The sequence below is a fragment of the Myotis myotis genome, unplaced genomic scaffold, assembly GCF_014108235.1.
Source record: "Myotis myotis isolate mMyoMyo1 unplaced genomic scaffold, mMyoMyo1.p scaffold_m19_p_8, whole genome shotgun sequence".
In the NCBI taxonomy this organism is placed as follows: Eukaryota; Metazoa; Chordata; class Mammalia; order Chiroptera; family Vespertilionidae; genus Myotis; species Myotis myotis.
The window spans coordinates 20,381,824-20,401,174 of record NW_023416390.1 but is presented as its reverse complement, the minus strand read 5'-3'; the positions used below and the strand labels follow the sequence as shown (position 1 = coordinate 20,401,174).

Below are 19,351 nucleotides of genomic sequence, written 5' to 3'. Positions count from 1 at the left end.
GTCTGTCCTACTGGATTGTTCTAGTGCACAGCACTGTGTGGAGCTCGAAGCTGGTGCACAACTGCTAGTTAGATGAACACATGGATGAATGTACTTCCCAACCCCCACAGCCAGCCCTGTGCTCAAAGCACGGAGTTCCTACTGCTCAAAGCACAGGTCCCTTGTTGACCTGTGCGACTCAGACTCCACTTCCCTGGGCCTCCTAAAGCTCTCTCCGTTCTCTCCTTCTACATGACACATGCACTCTAATCTTGAGTGCAAGATTTGAGAAGCCACAATCAAGAGAGAATTCTTTTTTTAAGAGAAGGAAAAACTGCCCTGACCAGTTTGGCTCAGTGGATAGAGCGTTGGCCTGTGGACTGAAGGGGTCCAGGGTTCGATTCTGGTCAAGGGCATGTACCTTGGTTGCGGGCACATCCCCAGTGGGGGGCGTGCAGGAGGCAGCTGATCGATGTTTCTCTCTCATTGATGTTTCTAACTCTCTATCCCTCTCCCTTCCTCTCTGTAAAAAATCAATAAAATATATTTAAAAAAAAGAGAGAGAAGGAAAACACCACTGGCTTTTAAAATTTACACATTTGAGTAAAAAAGAAACTTGCATATCATCTGGAGGCATTGGGTTTCTCTGTTTCACCAAAAGGAACACCGAGGGTAAATGTCCATTGGAAATCATCCATTATAGGCTCTGCCTCTGAATGCCGGTTAGTAGTTCCTGAACTGGGAGTGGGAACTGGACAGATGGGGCAGGGACACAAGAAGCTGCACACCCTCCAGAACATGGCATCCAGTGAGTGCTGACAGGGGGCACAGACCAAGTTTCTCTAGAGACCAAAAGAAGGAAAGCCAGTCCCTGAGAGGTGTGCTGTCACATCTGGACTCAAGTCCTTTTAAAAAAGGACTAGAGTAAAGAGTGCTTTTCTGGGAGGGGAGGGAGTGTCCTTCTATTGGCTGGAAGAAAACTTATGAGCTGTTGGAACAGTATGCCTGAGCTGTTCTGATAAGAGGGCACCAGATGAAGGCACACGGCTGGAGTTCCTAGAGCCCCGGCGGTCCAGAGTCCACACACAGGCCTCCACAGCCGACCTCACATCAGGGAGAGAAAGGCTTGAAACCCCAGTGCAGACCTAGTAAATCACATTTTTCAAAAAGATCCCCTGGAATTCTAATACGTAGTCAGGGCTGAGAACTGCTTATTGGAGAAATGAAATGTTGGTTCACCACAAAATGAGACCATGATTTCTGTTCTCCTAGAGACTGAGTTGGACTCATGAGAGTGCAGAAGAAAGTTTCCACCAAGATCAAGACCTTAAATACTTTGCCAAGTCACTTACAATGATGACAACTTTAAAAGGAGTTTTTAGCTGCTTTTCCAACTTGCTCAGGAGGTCAAAACTGACAATGTTGACCAAGCCAGTTGTCAGGCGGTCCTTGCCGGTCACCACGACATTGATGTGCTCTGGGTTCAGAGACGGCAGCCACTGAAGGAAGGCCTGGGGATGACAGCAGAGAACAAACCCAAAATGATGACTCGGCCCGGGAGCTACCGGCTGTGACCACAGCCGACCCACCACTGCACTCTCACTGTGGGCCAATGTCACTGCTCCCTGAAAAGCCAACATGGCCTCTGCCCCTCCATATCTTCCCACAGTGGTCGTAATCCTGTCCCCAAAACAGCTACCATCTCCATCTTCCTCTCACCCACTCGCTCCCCTCACTTTCCCTAGCAGAACACTTCCTTCCTGCGTAGCAAGTGTAGTCAAGCAGCTACTCTGTGGTGCCTGTGCACTTCACTTCTGTGACCCCTAACTAGACGGCAAGTTTCTGCAGAGAAAGAACGTGACTCTTTTAGGAGGAATTTTTAGCAAAGTGTGGTACACTGAAGGCACTAATGGTGGTATTTTCTACAAAGCAGCTGCTCTCTCCAGAAATGTTGCCATCTCTAACCAAAGCCAGTACCTAGGGTCAGCAGAGGGCCACCAGTGCCTCCGTGGCGGTGTCGGGTGCTCTCTGGCATGCCGGGGTGACACGATTCTGATATAGGGAGTGCCGGTTCTTTCTCTAGCCTCATCTGACCATCTGACCCTTCCCTAGAATTTCTGAGGGTGCTGTGGGAATCTAACACACAACATACCTGTGTTGAATCATAAGTTTCTGGAGGTACTGGCAGAATTCAGATCACAGGACAGGAAAAGAATGTGGTACTGTTTCAATGCACCATTTTAAAGTTTTGGGCACCTCTGGGCACCAGGCTGAGCAGCTGCAGGCGGAGCTGTCTCTTCCCCATGGCAGCTCCTGGGGGCTTAGGAAGCAGCCAAGTTGTGACGAAGCCGACAGCCGCCATAGGCAGCATAAGGCATGGGGCTTCCTTCTTCATCAAGATGGCTTATCTGGATTTTTGTTCATGTCACAGAGCCACTCTGATCCCTAGACGTATGGCAGACAAAGCTCAAGGCTGACTGATAATAAAGCTGAGTTCAGGTCAGATTTTTTAGCCATAAAGGTACCTGGTAGACAGGGAACATCCTGCCCTCACCCCTTTCCACAGAGAGCAAAAGCCCTGAGCCAGGAAGTCTGGCGCGACCTCTAGGCCCTGCGCTGCGCCACGTTAGCAGGAAGTGTGGAGCTTATCCTCTCTGAGATCAGTGTTCTCATCTGTAAATGGGCTAATATCTCTTGTGCCTGCTGCACATGGCCATTATGGGATTATGGGAACTAAAGGAGGAATCTTATTTTAAAAATTAAGTGCGGTACAGATGAAAGGTGCTACTAACAGGAAGTGTCTGCCAACAGAACGAGGCGAGTCTGAGCTGTGGCTCCGTGGCTTCCTTCCCTGAAGGTAGTACGGGACTCTACTTCGGCACAGCCCATGAGCCCAGGCTCAGGGGGCATCTCCTCTCCATTCTGCCTTCAGCTGAAGAAGGACTTTAAATATCCTAGGCCCTGTCCCCAAGCTGTTACTTGATTCCTCTAGCCCTGAGGAAAAGTGTCTTTGTTAAAATCCGAACACAAAGAGCACGGACCTGCTCCCAGGTGAAGCGCACAGACGAGGGCACCACCACCAGGAGCGGCCACTCCTTCCGGTAGAAGGCGGCGATGCAGATGGCCTGGATGGTCTTCCCCAGGCCCATGTCATCAGCAAGCAGCAGGCGGCCTCCTTTTGCGATGGCAAAACTGGAAGCAGACAAGGTAAGGACAGTAACACAACATATTCCCCAGGGGCACGAGTTTACCTGCCACCACGTAAAGTGATACATGCGCATGGCTCGGTGTAGGCTGTGTGGCAGCCAGCATGGGCCCTGCTCATGAGAAGAGATCTGCTCCCCAAAGAGGGAAAAGCAGAAGCTAATCAGGGAGCAGAATTATAATTTAAAAAGGAGTCAGAATCGGGAAGATGTGAAATGGTGGTCAAAGGTAGGGAGAAGCTCTGTAAGATAATCAGGTCATAAAAGTCTGCAACACGAGTCACCCTCAGCCCAATGTAGGCGAGGCCCAGGGGTGTGCAAGGACAGGTGGGAAACGGTCTCTAATAAGGGGCTGGGGGGGGGGGGCGGGGAGAGGCGCACCCTTGTTCACACAAAAGATCTGCCTAGAGGAGAGGAGAGAGATTAGAGATGAAGAATAGAGAGGATGCTGTGTGTAAAGGCCAGAGGGAAGGAACCAGCAAAGACAGAACATGCTGCAGAGGAGGGGGCAGCCAGAGGACAGGGTGGAACAGGGTGTTTATCTAAGAGGGAGCAGCAACCTCAGCTAAGGTGCTCACTAGTCAGAGCCCTGACTCTCTCCAGGGCCCTGAGCCTCCAGGGCAACAACCCTTGCTAATCGTTTGTGAATAAGGTTATAGCCGACTCTTCTGGAGCCCAATTGGCCGGGATGGAATCCCCATCCCACCACTCAGGGGTAAGTTATCTAACCTCCTGGTGCCTCAGCCATAGATGGGAATAACAACAGGATCTACCCCAGAGACTGTTTCGAGGATTAATGAAGTTAATAAGTAACGCACTTAAAACAGGGTCAGAAGAATGTTCTCTTATAGCTACTATTCGACAAAAGGCACAACAGTAAGAATGACTTGCTCGAGTCATCTGATGACTCAGTGAAACGCTGAGGGATCCCGAGTGCCAGCTGCCTGGTCTCCTGCTCCACATACCCGTCCCCGTTCAGATGATTCCTGAAAACTCATCATCTGCTCAGAAACCTGGTAATAGGTCAGACGACTAGCTCTTTTTCTTTCCCTCTCACACAGTAAAGACAGAGACCGTAATCTCTTTTAATTAGCAGCTGGTTTGGCGGACAAGAATTCTAGGCTGCACGTGGCCTTTCTGAATTGCCTGGAAAGGCCAGTGTCTGGCGAAGGTGGAGAATGGACATGCAGACCTGTGGGTGGCATGCGGCCAGCACTCCTGGGCTCAGCAGCACACGGAGTCAATGGGCATCATATCGTTGCACTTCCTTGTCCTCCCAGCAGTCGCAACAGCCCGCCCAATGAGAGGCCGTGGCCACCACGTTCCTTCAGTGGGAAGGCAGGGAGCCCAGCGGACTGCGACCTCACCTCCCTGAACAGGTCTCTTCTTGGCACACCTACCTCAGACCTGGGTTAAAGCTCTGCACCATTTTCGGGATGAGCCCACAACTCAGACAGAGGGAGGGCAAGTGTGGAAAGATTTATTCTCTTACTTTCTGGTTTACAAAACTGGCAGCCAGGGCAGACAGGGAGCACCGAAGCACTTTAGTCTATCTGGTCATTTTCAAAGCAGAATGGATGCTGAATTTCAGTCTTTCCTTTATCCCTGCCTTGAGGTATCCCAGCTCAGGAACCAAGTGGCCAAAAATGAGAACAAAGCAAACACCTGAGTAAACAGAGAAACAATCACATAGCTGATGCCTCCTCTACAGGGCAGGCCACATAACAGAAGCTCTGTCCTCATCAGAAAATGTGATTTAAGCTCCAGTTTCACTTGTGGGAGCTGAGAGACCTTAGGCAGCTGGCTGTCTGCCAGAGCCTTGATTCACTGGTTTCTTGAGAGACCATTTAGTCATTAGAGGAAGCTGATATGTATCTAAGAGATTTTACTCCATAAGTTTAAGGGAGTTTTCAACTGAGTTTTTACATACAAAAACAAAACAAAACAAAAAAACATGTGGAATTCATAGCCCTCTTCCCTCAACACCAGAGAATGAAAGTTAAAATCTGGATTTAATCAGAAAGTGTTGAAGAAAGGCTGTAAGTACCATAGCACGTTCAGAGCCCTAGAGAAAAAGATGGGAGCTGCTGGCCCCACTTTGTTTCCACGAGCACTGGCCTGGTGCCTCGCACAGCGCCCCCAGTAGTGAGGAGGTTACCTGGCAAGGCCAGCAGGTACCACATGGGCCCATGGATCTCTCTATACTGGAGCCATGATGAACTTGATGCTGGTCAGAGTGGGCAACATTGTCATGAAGGAGCCAGAGGAGGAAAAGAGCAAAGGAAAAAAACTGCCTTGAGCTTGGGTAAAACGCGGCCCAAAGGACATCACAGAGCACGTAGATGCAGGACCGAAATGGCAAAGTGTGTTCCCTCAGAGGGACAGAGGCTGATGGATAGGAAGAAGAGAGGGTGGGCGGAGCTGGGGACCTGGGAATCAGTAAGGTATGGCTGTGCCGAAACCACACCCAGGACAGAATCCTGTCTGAGACAGCAGCCGAGCTTTAACCAAACACCACAGTGGGTTGCACACAGGCAGGCTGACTTTGCTCGTCAGTGCCACTGACAGTTCAGTTCCTTCCCTTGCACAGGGCTCTTCTCCAGCCACACCGCCTACCAACACATTTAGCTCTCATATTTTTGGGTGGACTATCAAGACCTCCTCCCTCTCCTTGACCTCCCGTATATTCACTAGAAGGCAAGTTCAAACCTGTCGTTTTGCTTCTCCCAAGAAGTCTGGAAAAAAGGACAGGCCAGGCCTCCAGTTTACCTTTTTTCTTTCTACAATAAGTGCACCCTAGCTTTCTTTTGGAAAACTAGCACCTCCCACTCTCAGTCCAAGTAATTGTTGTAGGGCAGGCCTATCATCCAGCCTCACCAACAAGACTTCAAGCTCTGGGCCACAATGACTGACTGGTTCCAGATCCATGCATTTCAGTGTGGGATTCCGAGAAAAGAGGTGCTTCTGCTGGGCTGATGGATGTGAGCTGGAAGTCCCTGGCAGCCCCAGCTGCCACACCTGAGTAGCATCAGGCTGAGAATAAAGCAAACTAAGAAGAAGGCAGAGCTGAGAGAGGGACAGAGTCTGATGAGATCCTTTTAGATCCTGGGTTTTCTATTACATGCACTGAGAAATCTTTCTTCAACTAGTTTGAGTAGGTTTCTGCACACCTGCAACACAGAGCCCTGCTAACGCACAGAATTTGAAATCAATGGTTACTCAGGCTCTGGTAACAGTACACCTGGCTGTTCAATGCCTAACTGCTTCCAGACATCTGTAAAAGATGAGCATTCACAAAAGAAGGGGCATCTGAACACAGCTGGTGGGGAGGGATGAAATGCGAGGGAAAGGGAGCAAGAGGAAGATCAGGCACCTACTTGACTCCAGCTCTCTGGAAGGGCAGCAGACTGGACACGAGCTTGGGGTCCACACTGGAGAGGTCGGCCTCAGGGGCGTCTGCTGTGAGACAAAGAGATGTCTTCTCCAGCTGAGAAGCAAAGGCCAGGGTGAGTGTCTTGGGCAGAGGACTCAGCTGCACTTGTGGGAGGCAGCGCACCCTTTCAACTAGAAGGAAGAAGAGAGGCATATGAATTGGGGTGTTATGTCCAAGAGATCCAGGGGTTACGAAATACAAATTTCAATGGCTGAAATGCTGCTGCATGCCATCTTAAGAAACTAACTGGAGAGAAAATCAGGGCTGATAGACGCATGCTAGAGAACAAGTCTTCCCTCTCTTTTCCTTAATTTCTGCAAATATGAGGGCAATCGGTCATGCAAAATTGATTTTCTATACTACACAAACACTGGAAAGAAATACAAAGTGATTTTGTGACTGATCGTTTTTTTTTTAACCTGAAGCAATGTAAAAAAATTATCTTAGTATTCTCATTCAAATAAGAAAAAAATCAGCCCAGAAAAAGCAAGAATTAAAGTGGAAAAATCTTGTCTCCTTTCCATTCTCCTCATGTTTTATTTTGGTTTCGATGTTGAGAAGTCAGAGAACGCTCCGTCACCTGCTGTCAACGGGCGAGGAAGCACGGAGCGCCATACAGAGAAGATGCTGGGCATTTCTGAGAAAGATCAGTAAGATGGTACTTACTCCCAAACAACAACAAAGGGCAAAGTCCACACAAAGGCCACAGCTGGTAACAATCTCAGTGGTGAGGCAGCCAGAAAACCCATTAGTCCTGAGGTGGCCTGCTAGCTCCCTACCCAGCCTCCAAAGCAGGTGCTGGCAAGCAAAGGCCTGGGGGCCAAATAGGCCTGTTTTTGTAAATAAAGGTTTACTGGACACAGTTGTGCCAGCTTGTTTATGGATTGTCATGGCTGCTCTCATGCTACACTGACAGAGTTGTGTAGTTGGGACAAATACTGCACGGCCCACAAGCCTAAAATATTTACTCTCTGGCCCTTTACAAAAAACGTTTACCAACCCTGATAAGTTCAGTCTGACTTTCCATTACAGCTCATCTTTAGGGGTCTCTACTCTCCTTTCAAGTGTGCGGTACCAGACCTCTATACAATGGATGGGGAAATCTCTTTTTCTAGTCAGAAGCCATTAACCCAAGTGGGAAAAATAAATTACCTGAGATCTACATGGAAATGAAAGCAAATTAATTTCACTGATCTTACTCTCTGAAAGAATTTAAGCCTCATCTGATTTTAAATTTACGAGGAAAAAAACTTCTTCAACAGAGAAAAGGAAAAAGAATAAACCAGGATACAAATAAAACATACAATTTGGGGGGAATGGGCAGGGGAAGATGTTAAAAAATCACGAAGTTAGAGAACAGACGATAGACCTCGAGATCACTGGTGGTAGCAGAATCATTAACCTACCAACCACAGCCCGCTGTCCTAGGGGCTGTAGCTTTCTAAGGTTCTTCCCTTTTAGCATTTTCCTTTGAAAAATCAAGTTAGAAGAGTGACCACTGTTCACAGATCCTCAATTGCTCTTTATCCTTTACCTTTTCAGGGGCACCCTGGGAGAGTCATAGTAAAACCAGGGGGCTTACTGTCCTCAGGAATCCAGTAGTGAGAAACTGGGCATGTTTCATTTCTACCCAGTGTTATTTGAAACTCTAAGGTTGTAGTTCTCTATTCCATGTGATCATGTTTTTCCTTAGTATCTTCACAAGATATTACAAAGTGTTTTGCCACACAACCAATTGGCTACAATTGCAAATATTGATGTGAATCTGGAGGACTGAGCCACCCACTACCTTAAATAGCTTTGTATTTTCAATACATTTAAATCCATTTCATCCTTCACTAAATATATGTACCAGTTATTTCTGGGAACAGTTGGCAAGAACAGAATCACCAGGATAGGAAATTAGGTAAGGTTGGCGGCTTCAACATAAAGAGACTGTCCATACTGATGCAGAAGTACATTTTATGCCTCCAAATTAAATCTGAGCATGCTGATTTCTCCACACATCAGGAGACTGAGCACTCCATGTGCTTTCAGAAACCATTTTCATTATAATCCTACTTTCAGAACTCAAATACCTGACGAAAACTGAGACACGGCTGATGATCTGGCCACTGTGTTTTGTAAGCGTTACGTTCTTTCAGCCTCTCAAAAGGAAAAAACGGCCACTCTGCTTCCTACCAATTACTGCCTCCAAATCCCTGTGCTGCTACTTCGGTCAACGGAATGTGTTTCTGAGAAAGCCCCATGCACTGTCGACGGTGGCCGTGTCCTGTCCCTGTGCTAGGAGGTGGCAGGAGCGTGCTCTGGCCTCATGAGCCATCTAGAAGCCGCTTCTGTGAAAGCCACCACGAAGCCACCAGCAGGGATGGGAATGTTTTCAAATAGCCGCTGACAAGACAGAATTGCTGAGGGGGATGCAGAGTCCTTCTGGACTGTGACAGTTGGGAAAACCAAGGGCCTTAAGCCAATCTCACTGTGGGCAAAGGCCTCAAGTCACTTAGAAAAGAGAGAAGAAAGCTTAGTCACCTAATCTGGAGAAAATAATTATCACCAGGTCATCAACGAGCATTCATCTACTCAGAAGGTCTTACTGTCATTTTTAATTAGTTTTCCATGCACATGTTCACGAGCTCAGGGTCAGTCATCTAATTTCCACGGAGGAACCAGCCCCAGGGGCGAGGAGAGGTGCAAATTCCCCAGGGCCCTGTCCGATGCTGATGGAACCAGAGCTCACCGGGACCTGCGACTCTGCAGGCCGTCTCCTCAGCCTCGTAGCACACGGGTCTGGCTTCTAAATTTCCATAGAGGTCATGATACAAACTCAAGATCTCAATGTTTAGTCCGAGTCTGAGTGTATCATGACCCGCAATGCTCCCAATAAGGAAAACGACGTTTCCTGTCTCTGGGCCTAAGCTTTTTCCAATCTGTGAAATGGGGAGAATCAGTCTTAGCTTCCACAAGACATTGGAATGACCAGACAGCATGGAAAAAAGTAATCCGAACTCTGAATCTAGAATTCTAAACTCCAGATCCAAAGGATTATTGATGACAAACACAAACTGTATGTCTGGCCACTGTGTGTTTTTCTGGATGAAGAATTGTTGTTTCATCAGATATTCCAAAGAGTATGTGGAACCATTATATAATACTATGTGAGTCGAGACTCATGGTTTTCAATGTTACATTCACCAACTAATGCTGTAAGTATCCTGCTTTTTATCCTTCCATGAAAGTCAAGCCTTTATAGCTAACATATTTATGTCTTTCTGTGGTTGAAAGACAAAGGGATGAGAGGGAAAAACTCATTCCTATTGCTCACCAAAAATTTGGCTTTGGCCAGAGTTCGCTGAGTCACAAGTTCCAAACAGCAGCAGCTATGGGATCCTTTCTGCTTCAGCTAGTGTTCCCTGATACTAAGTATCTCCTCATATTCAAACTTAGCCTTGAGTTTGCCAAACTTAGCCTTGAGTCTTTCCTCAAGGATCAAAGCCCTTCCCTTATATTTAATTTCTGGCAGAAGAGCAGGCACGGATTAAAGACCGTCCCCCCCCCCCCCCCCCACACACACACACACGTTTTTCTTCTTCTTTTCTTTTCTTTCTTTTTTTTTTTTTTACTAAAAGGACAACTGGGACCCAGAATGTTGAATTATCCATCTGAGGTCCTATAGTAAGTCACATAAGGAGGAGACAGAGGGAAGAAACCCAGCTTTCCTCTTCGTTAAAGCCCCAGCCGGGTGGGTTAAGAGGGCCACCCCTGGCCTGACCAGTGTGAACACTGGCTGGGAGGCCAACAAGTCATCGGGATCAAACAGGAGGAATGCTAATGCCAGCAGCAAACCCTCTGTAGAGCTGTCACAGCTTGGAAGACGGGTGTTAGACTGACATTCAGGACAGGCTGAGATAAGACCATGTCCCCTTTCGCAGGCAGAGAAGAAAAACGTTAAGTCCAAACTAGTTTCTCCTTCTTGTAGTTACATCTGTACCAGGGGTGGGCAAACTTTTTGACTCGAGGGCCACAATGGGTTCTTAAACTGGACTGGAGGGCCAGAACAAAAGCATGGATGGAATGTTTGTGTGAACTAATATAAATTCAAAGTAAACATCATTACATAAAAGGGTACGGTCTTTTTTTTTTTTTTTAGTTTTATTCATTTCAAACGGGCCGGATCTGGCCCGCGGGCCGTAGTTTGCCCACGGCTGATCTGTACACATATCCCTTCCTTTGGTCCATCTCCAAAGTGCTCATTAAAGCTGTGCACCCTGGCCTAGGCCGAGCCTCTGGCAAACCTCAGCCCACCTGCAGCTCAGTATTGCTGAGACCCTCCCACCTTCACCAATCATCTGGTTCCAGAAGTAATCTGAGAGCCTGTCCTCAGAGGGCGTCCAAAGCAGCTTCCATCTAAGCGAGGCAATCCTTCCTTACCTCTGACCCCCACACTTCTACGATGGGCAGGAGAGAGGTTTCCTGGCCTTGGAATCTGACCAGTACTGCCTCACGCTGATGGAAGCAGAGGCCCCTGGTTCGTTGGGCTGTTGTAAAGCCACCGTCTCAGCGGATGGGGCCGGGGCTACCTGAGAACATCTCCGCCTTTCCTTGTCCTGTACACAGCATGCACAGTCATTGCAGGGGAAGGAGGAGGAGAACCTTTTAAAACACTAATTTAAGGCAGATCATTAAAGCTTAACAACAGCATGATATAAAACAAGCAAGGTGGGCATCTCACTTAGTTTATTGTGCTCTTCCAAGAGAAAGTTCCACTTCCTGGTCTTGACATCTGCAATGAGAAGAAACAAAATAAGCAAATGTGCCAGCCTGCTTCTGCTGTGTCCTCACACTTACTCAGTCCCTGGTTTCCTAAACCTCCAGGGAGCTCGCATGGTGTGGTGACTGTGATGTCTCAAAGGCAAGAGGTTTTAAGACCTTGCTTTCTACTTGCCAGGGAAAGGCTAAAACCATTTCAAGAATGTGAATATTAACCCATAAAAGCCACAGCATTTTGTAAAACAACATGGCCCACGCTAAGAATGAACTCCAGGAGTTCAGAATTCTGAAGCTGATTTCTGCCCTTTATTTGGATGGGGCAGCTTTTGAAGAACCTCACAAAAAATAAAGCAAAATTGTTTGGTTTTGGCCAGTGGTTGTCAATCCTGGCTGATTATTAGACTCCCCTGAAGATTTTTAAAACTACCAGTGCTCCACCTCAAACCAATGAGTTCAGTATCTCTGGGTGGAAAGTAGGCATCAACACTGACCGGGCCTAGCAATCTGGGTTTACCAGGCCCTCCAGGTGATTCTGATGATGCTCAAGTTTGAGAACTATGGTCTTAGTCTACAGAAAGGCATTTATTTTTATGACAACCATCTGTTTTTCTAGCTCTGCTACAAAATCTAAACAGGTAGGTTTAAATGGCCAAAGCAGGAATTTATCTGCTTCTACCAAGAAAACAGGTGACTGGGAAAAATTGTGTGTGTGGGGGGGTCCTTCTCTTTGGGAGGCCTCTGAGGACAAAACAGGCCAATTGTTCACTCTCTAAACAATTTAGGCGTCACCTCTCTCCAAGAGGAGCAGATCAGGAAGGCTCTACCAAGAAAGCCATTTTTGAGTGTTCAAATCGAGAGAAAAACACCTACTCTGAGACCACAGACCACTACCCACCCTGGGAAGCAGGCGGGGGCCATACTTGCCGTAATTTCTAGAATCCATCTGTTTAAACAGTGCGATCAACTCTTGTGAATAGCCGATGTCTGCCTCAAAGCGGGCCCGGGAGATGAGCATGCACTGCCCTTTGACAAAGGTGAGAGAGGGAGCCGAAGGCAGGCCGGTCTGTGCCACACTGCTGGCCCCTTCCAAAGGCTGCAGGGTGACCGTGCGGAGGCGCTGGGCTGCTTTCACTGCGAAGGAGAAGAGGAGGACAGCTGTGACAAGGTGGATGACTTTCACATGGCCCTTGGATGCTCAGGCAGGCAAAGGAGGAGGGCAGGGACAGGGTCATAGGGAATTACACATGGCAGGTACTGTTGGACTGGGAGCTTTGCAAGCATGCTTTCATTGAGGCTTTGAAAAATTCACGATTTATTGAACATTACTCTTCTCCTTAAGTTTTCAAATTAAAACATTTAGAAGTCAGAAAATAACAAGGGGAAGAGGGATTTCACCAGAATGAGCAAGTTTATTAGATCATTTCTGTTGCTGAAGTCAGCACACCAGAATCACCCACTTAACCCTACTTCCAGGCCCCTAACTCTGCTTAGAGAACAAGGGAGAGAGACAAAGGCCCACCAGGCCACAGAAGCACAGTTTTGAACCTTATTTCATCTATTACTGATGGACTTTATAGGTTAATAGATTTGACTACATAAAACTAAACTGTCAAAAGACACAAACTAAATTAAAAGGCAAAACTACCGAGTAAAGATACTTGTAAGAAAGGCAAGCAGAGCCCATACTCTTAAAAAATCAAGACCATGCCCTAGCTGGTTTGGCTCAGTGGACAGAGTGTCAGCCTGTGGACTGAAGGGTCCCAAGTTTGATTCCAGTCAAGGGCTCATACCTGGGTTGCGGACTCGAGCCCCAGTGGGGGCGTGCAGGAGGCAGCCAATCAATAATTCTCCCTCATCATTGATGTTTCTATCTCTCTCTCCCTCTCCCTTCCTCTCTGAAATCAATATATATATATTAAAACACACACACACACACACACACCCAAGACCACAAAACACAGAGATGTAACCAATTGAAAAGAGGGGGGAAATGACTAATAAGCATTTGAAAAAACTGTTCAACTGCACAAATCATCAGAGGAAAAAAAGCCCTTTTTTAACTTATAAAAAATAGATATCTGCATTGCCAGTTGGAAATAAATTCTTTTGAAAAATAATGTGGTGATATACAGCAAGAGCCCTAAAAAGTGATCAAATGATCCAACTTCTAGGAATCTCCCCCAACTAACAATTGAAAATACAAAAATTTATGGATAAAGATGTTCCTTACAGATGTAACACTGAAAAATAAACTGGGAGCAAATTAAAACAGATAAAGAGAAAATGATTTAAGCAGTCTATGACATTTATACAATGAAATATCATATAATCAATAATGATTTTTTGTAAGAAATTTTGGAAAAGACAAATACACAAAAAAATTGAGTTCAATGGTATGAAATCATTTTTTTGGAAGTCAAAGTGGTCTGATAATGGGCATTTTTATCACTCAGCATTAACTGTTAACATTCAGCATGAAAATAAAAATGTTATGCTGGAACACTAAGCGAATTATGCAAGATAACAATTACATTACATATGTAAAAATTTGTATGTTTTAATGCACAGATAAAAGGCTGGAAGGTACAAAACTAAAATGTGAATAGTGGCTAACTGAGTGGGGAGTTTTGGGGGATAGTGTTTCTTCTTTGCACTTTGATATACTTTCCATAAGATGAGTGTGCGATAGGATTGAAAAGGCAAAATCCAGACGTACACCCGAAGCAAAATGACAGAAAGACTGGTAGACCCAGGCTTTACATGTTATATCGATGAAAAACTATAATCTACTAAGAAGACACAACAATCATGAACCTATCTGAAAATTTAAAAAGAAGAATAAATGCACAAATCCATGATCATTGTGAGAATGTTAATATATCTTAGGAGACAGCAGATTAAGTGTGCAAAACACTGGTAAGGACACAGAGGAGCTAAACAAATAATCAGTAAAATTCTTCTAAAAGCTATGAACAGACTTTTGTGCCTGTTAAATAGTTTTCAAAAAAAATATGTGAAGCATTACTGAAGGCAAGCGTATCTCACAGAAAACATAAATGAATCTGTAAACACAGAAGTCATTTAGGTCACCATGCAGTGTGGTCAGAGAACAGGAGTAAAAAGATAATAAAACAAACAAAATCATGACAGTGGAAAACAATGGTTTAATCTGAGGAACCATGAGAACACAGTATGTCAAAACCTGCATTCTTAACTTAGGGCACTGGTCTCCCCTTCCCAACACCTAACAAATGGATTAATAGTAAAAATGATCCCCCGCCTACCCCCCCAAAAGAAAAGTTCACTGACAGCTACTAAAGAAAAGGATATCACCAAGTGTCACACATTTCAGGATGGGGAGGTCAAGGAGAGAAACAGGAACTTCTGCTGGGAGCTGACCATCACCCTCCAGAAACTGTACTGGTGCCCCAAATCGGGGGAGTGACCTCACCATGTAACCTCATCTTTTCCCTCTTTGAACTGGGAGGGAAGAGAGGGGATAGAAATGGCTGCTGGGAGATGTGAGAACAGCCAGGGCAGAGGAGCAGACTTCAGGCACCAGGAGAAGGTGACAAAAACCTTGGAGTAGAGACAGTCAACAAAATCTCAGAAGTGGTGCGTGCACCCACGAGCCCTGACAACAACCTGACCTGGCCTCCCCGGACCTGGTCTTGGCTGGAGCCTGCCTGGGCAATGCCCCTCCCTGGGCAATGCCCTTCCCTGCAAGCCCTAGTTAACTAGCTGTATAAAGAGTGCTGTGAGGATTTGGGTGGTTTGATGAACTGTAAATCTTCCTGAGATCAGTGGCTGGCATAGCTGCCTGCCATGGCTGGAGCCAGCAACCCAGTGGGAACATGCACCCTGAAGTCAGACTGTTTGGATTTGAATCCTATTTGCGCAACTTATTGGCTGTGTGACCTTATGTTAGTAACACACCCTCTCTGGGCCTCAGTTTTCCCATCTGTAAAATGGTTGTCATAAGGAATAAAAGAGTTATAGCACATGTAAGGGGCTTAGAACAGCCTGGAACATACCAGGCTCCATTTAATGCCAGCTTCTGTTAATATTACCAGTGACTATCACCCAATGAGCTGCCTCACCAGATTGGCCATAGTGAGAAGGAAGAAGAGCACTGGGACCACGGTGGCCTGAAAGCCATCCAAACCACCAGCCAGACCACATCTGCTACTCCAGAGAAACTTCTCAATACCCGTGTTTCCTGCATGAGGGGTGACGACACACCTACTTACTCAGGGCACTGTAGTCGGACATGCTGAAGTTCCACATCTTGGTGTCAGGATCTAAAATGAAACACAAATACTTGGTTTGTCCACAATGAGGTTGATGACTGTTATAATCTGTTCTTGGACACTCAATAAAAGCTTGTTTAATAAATGAATGAATGAATGAATGCTAAATTCAAAAAAGTTGGCTGAACAAGCCCCCACTGATTTATAAAATCCTTGTACAGGACAAATAGGAAATATATATAAGAATAATGCTTTTTATTCCACATCAAGAAATTTAAGTCAGGCTCTGACATGTTATGGGCCCTATCTCAGAGGGCTGAGGGCAGAGGTGGGACCCTGTGTAGTCCGGCAAAGCTCAGGTATGAGAAGGAACGTGCACTGAGGCAAGGCAGAGCTAGCCACATTCCAGCTCTGCCCTTCAGACAAACCAACCTGAGCATGTAACTTTACCTGGCTGAGCCAGTCCCATCGCCTTTAAAATAACATCTAGTTACCTCAAAAAATTGTGAGGCTTAAGTGCTACAGGGCATATGAAGCACCTGGCAGAGGAGCTGGCCTCTCAGTAAACACTCATCCCTTCTCCATATGGCCGTGTGGCAGCCCCTAATTTTGGCAGCTGTTTGAAGGAACGTCTCTGACAAAAGAAAACATGGACTAAAATAGAAAAATTTTAACAACTGGTTAGACAGAATGTGCCAATGCACCCTCTTCATATTTATGAGAAACTGCGAGATTAAAAGGGATTCTAGAAATAGAAAAAAGAATCTGAAAAACTAGACTGAATGAACTAGACGCATTACCAAAATTTCTGCTGGGCAGACGCTTGAACACGGCAATGAGCTCTGCGTTGTACCCAATCTTCACCTGGAAACGGTCTCCATCCCTTACACATGTTCCCTCCTGGGAGCTTACTGCTTTGCGAGGTGAGGCCCCCAATTTCTGTGGGAGTCTGCCTTCGGTCCCGGGCATCACACTCCCAGAGCCACAGTGGACGTCAGAAATGTCCTGCCCCGAGGTGGAGGGTCTGGCTGCCGTGGCCTCTAACTGAGCTTCCCTGGGGAGCTGTCCAGAGGAGGAAGCTGGTGTATCCTGGGAACTCTTTGCTTTGGCCAAAGGCTCATGAGTTGAGTTAGCAAAGGGTGTCGATTTGGCCCCGTGGGAAACCTGAGGATGACCTTGACCCACGAGCTGCTGGTTGGAAACCTCTGGCGGACTTTGTGCCAAGGGAGGGGAGATCCCAGCGAGAGTCACTTGACTTGGTGGGCTGTGGTGTGGGCAGGCTGTGGGCATCTCTTCTGGCCTCTTCCAGGTCCCCTTTGCCTGCTCCAGAATGCTGGGATGAAAACTGTGGGGGTTGTGAGGTCTTTGGTCACCATGAGATGAACCACTGGTTTTCTGTTGCTTGAAAACGACACCATGGCTCACTGGCTTCGAAGAATCCTTGGGGAGACTGTGAGAAGGACCCTGCTGGGACTGGGAAGAAAGGGCCGCAATGGAGGAGCCCGATCCTGCGCTCTGATGCTGTTCTGCTAGTTTCTCGGCTCTACGGGCCAGAGCCTTTTGTCGATTCTCTTCAATCTTTTTCCTCTGCTCCTCTGTAAGGGGCAAGGACATTGTAACAGGAAAATGCTTATGCAGGAATGTCAATCTTTAATCAGAAACGTGGTAAAAGCTGGGAAAGAAAAACGTTTGAAATAAACATGAGATGTATGTATTTATCATGTGCCTACCTTGACTTTAACAAACTTTTGTCCCAGGAAATGCACAACAGTGGATATATTAAAGTTTCTTTTATAATTAACACTCCCCCACTCCCCCCCAGGAATACTAGGTAGCATAGGCGAACGACATCCTGACAAAAGAGGAAAAAGAAGGATCAAATCCAAAGCTGAAGAGTCATTCCAGCTACAATATTTTTCTCCCTCTCATCCCCTAGCCAACTGAGTTATCAGATCCCACGGAAGTTATGGAATGCAAACCAAATCCACCAGATAATGAGAAGAACATTTCAAGCTAGAAAGGATACGGATTAGACAGACATAGATCAAAACAACCACATACCATGGTGTGAGACTTGCTAACATAGACTCTTTCCAACCTAGAAGAAGAAAAAAAGCGTTAGCCTCACACAGACCGCCCACTAAATTCACCCCTCCAATTCAATCTTCTTAGCATTCTTGGCCAATCAGCCTGCAGGGGGCCTGAGGGATGCAAGCCCCAGAGCAGTGCCTGCCTTCCAACATGCACCCCCTCAGAGCAGCCCAGTGACTCTTTTGGAAAAATAAGGGGGGATAAAAAGTAATGCGTGCTCATTGTACAGATCCAGATGCTACATAAAGATGCAGAGGGTAAAATGAGTCTGTAATTTCACCACCCATCAATAACCACTCTTCAGAGTTTAAAGTACAGCATAGTTCTGTTTCTTTTTCTATCCATAGCCATAGACACACGTCCCATATTTGGGAAATATACTTAGAGGAACAATATATACATTGTTTTGTGCCTTGATCATTTTTTAAAAACTAATTTACCCACGTCATTTTTCTATGAGCAGAGCCACTTTTACAATATTCTACAACCGGGGAGCTGGACACCGCTCTCTCCGGATCGGTTCAGACTAAACAGCCCCCACCCCATGTCATGGGATGCAATGCGTTTAATGACACGGGCGGCACCCCGGCAGCACTGCTCAGGCCTCTGAGGCTCAAAGGGTTCCTTCCCGCTGGGATTCCCTTTGCTCGGATCCCCAAACATCCTCAGAGGCCTTCCACCTCAATCGCCAAGAGTCAGGAAGGGGCTGGGAAAGCCTTTCTTCCGGGGACAGAGCCGAAGCCTCAGGTGCCCTGGGTAACGTCCCAACCACACTCCTGCCTAACTTTCCAACCGGGGCCTCCTGCACCTGCGCTCTCCGCGCACACGGCCCGGGGTGCCCACTGCCTCCGCGGCCCGGGGACGGCCAGGCCCTGGGGTGAAGCTCCACTCATCAGCCCCAAATCAGAAGCCATCGCACTATATGGACGCCCCTCCTCCTCTCCCTGATGGGACAGCTAAAATTCTAATTTTAGGGGCGCGCTTCACGCCGGCCAGTTAGTGAAGAGCCACGCCCTATTTCCACCCCTACTATCTCCGCTTGGACTCACCCTTCCCCGCAGCCCCCTCCCCGCTCCAGGCTGGCACTTGGTCTCGTCCGCCTCCCCGTCTACCTCCTAGTCCGGCAAGGCCTGGAGCACGGCCACCTTCCCGGCGGACCGAGCCGGGGCGCGTCTCGAGTCCTCCCGAGCCAGACTGCGCTTCCGAGCGGGCGGTTAGGAGCCGGCATCCGAGCGCTGCCCGTTCGCGCGCCAGATTGCAGCGCCTGGGCCTGAAAAGGGAAGGGTGTTTGGCACATTTCCCAGCGGGCAACACGGGCACACTTACGCTTCAAAAGTGGGCGTGGTGAACCCGGAGACCGGAGCTGTGCTGCAGGGTCTTCTGGGATTTGTAGTTTGGGCAGGGGATCTGGCGAGACGCCAGCTCGTGGACGAGGCGGGGCTGAAGTGGTGCACCCTGGGAACTGTAGTCCTCGGTTCCCCCCCCCCCGCCCCCCCCCCCCCAAAGGTTAAGTCAAGCACCAGATCATGAAAACCTGGGACGTCGAGGTTTACAAATCTGGAGTCTCGCTGTGAGAACGGTCTCCTGAGGGTTGTCAGAGTGGTCTCCAGAGGGCATCCCAGTCGGAA

The 19,351-nt window shown here is 47.3% G+C and overlaps 1 protein-coding gene across 5 annotated transcripts in view; it reads right to left on the bottom strand.

The window, feature by feature from the left end:
• SMARCAL1 (SWI/SNF related, matrix associated, actin dependent regulator of chromatin, subfamily a like 1) overlaps nt 1–19,021 on the bottom strand; it is a 51,340-nt gene extending 32,319 nt beyond the window's left edge. For 2 of the 5 annotated variants that reach the window (XM_036319832.1, XM_036319836.1), the window contains exons 1-9: nt 18,836–19,021; nt 17,694–17,730; nt 16,433–17,304; nt 15,633–15,683; nt 12,307–12,513; nt 11,345–11,395; nt 6,560–6,746; nt 3,021–3,171; nt 1,332–1,490 (exon numbers count right to left, since the gene is read on the bottom strand). In XM_036319832.1, coding sequence (XP_036175725.1) covers nt 1,332–1,490; nt 3,021–3,171; nt 6,560–6,746; nt 11,345–11,395; nt 12,307–12,513; nt 15,633–15,683; nt 16,433–17,246 — 1,620 coding nt within the window. In that variant the 5' untranslated portion in view covers nt 17,247–17,304; nt 17,694–17,730; nt 18,836–19,021. Of the gene's footprint in view, nt 1–1,331; nt 1,491–3,020; nt 3,172–6,559; nt 6,747–11,344; nt 11,396–12,306; nt 12,514–15,632; nt 15,684–16,432; nt 17,305–17,693; nt 17,731–18,403; nt 18,508–18,531; nt 18,665–18,772 lie in introns of those variants that run through there. The other 3 variants (XM_036319834.1, XM_036319833.1, XM_036319835.1) reach the window with 3 other exon arrangements.
• Nucleotides 19,022–19,351: the final 330 nt, after the last annotated feature.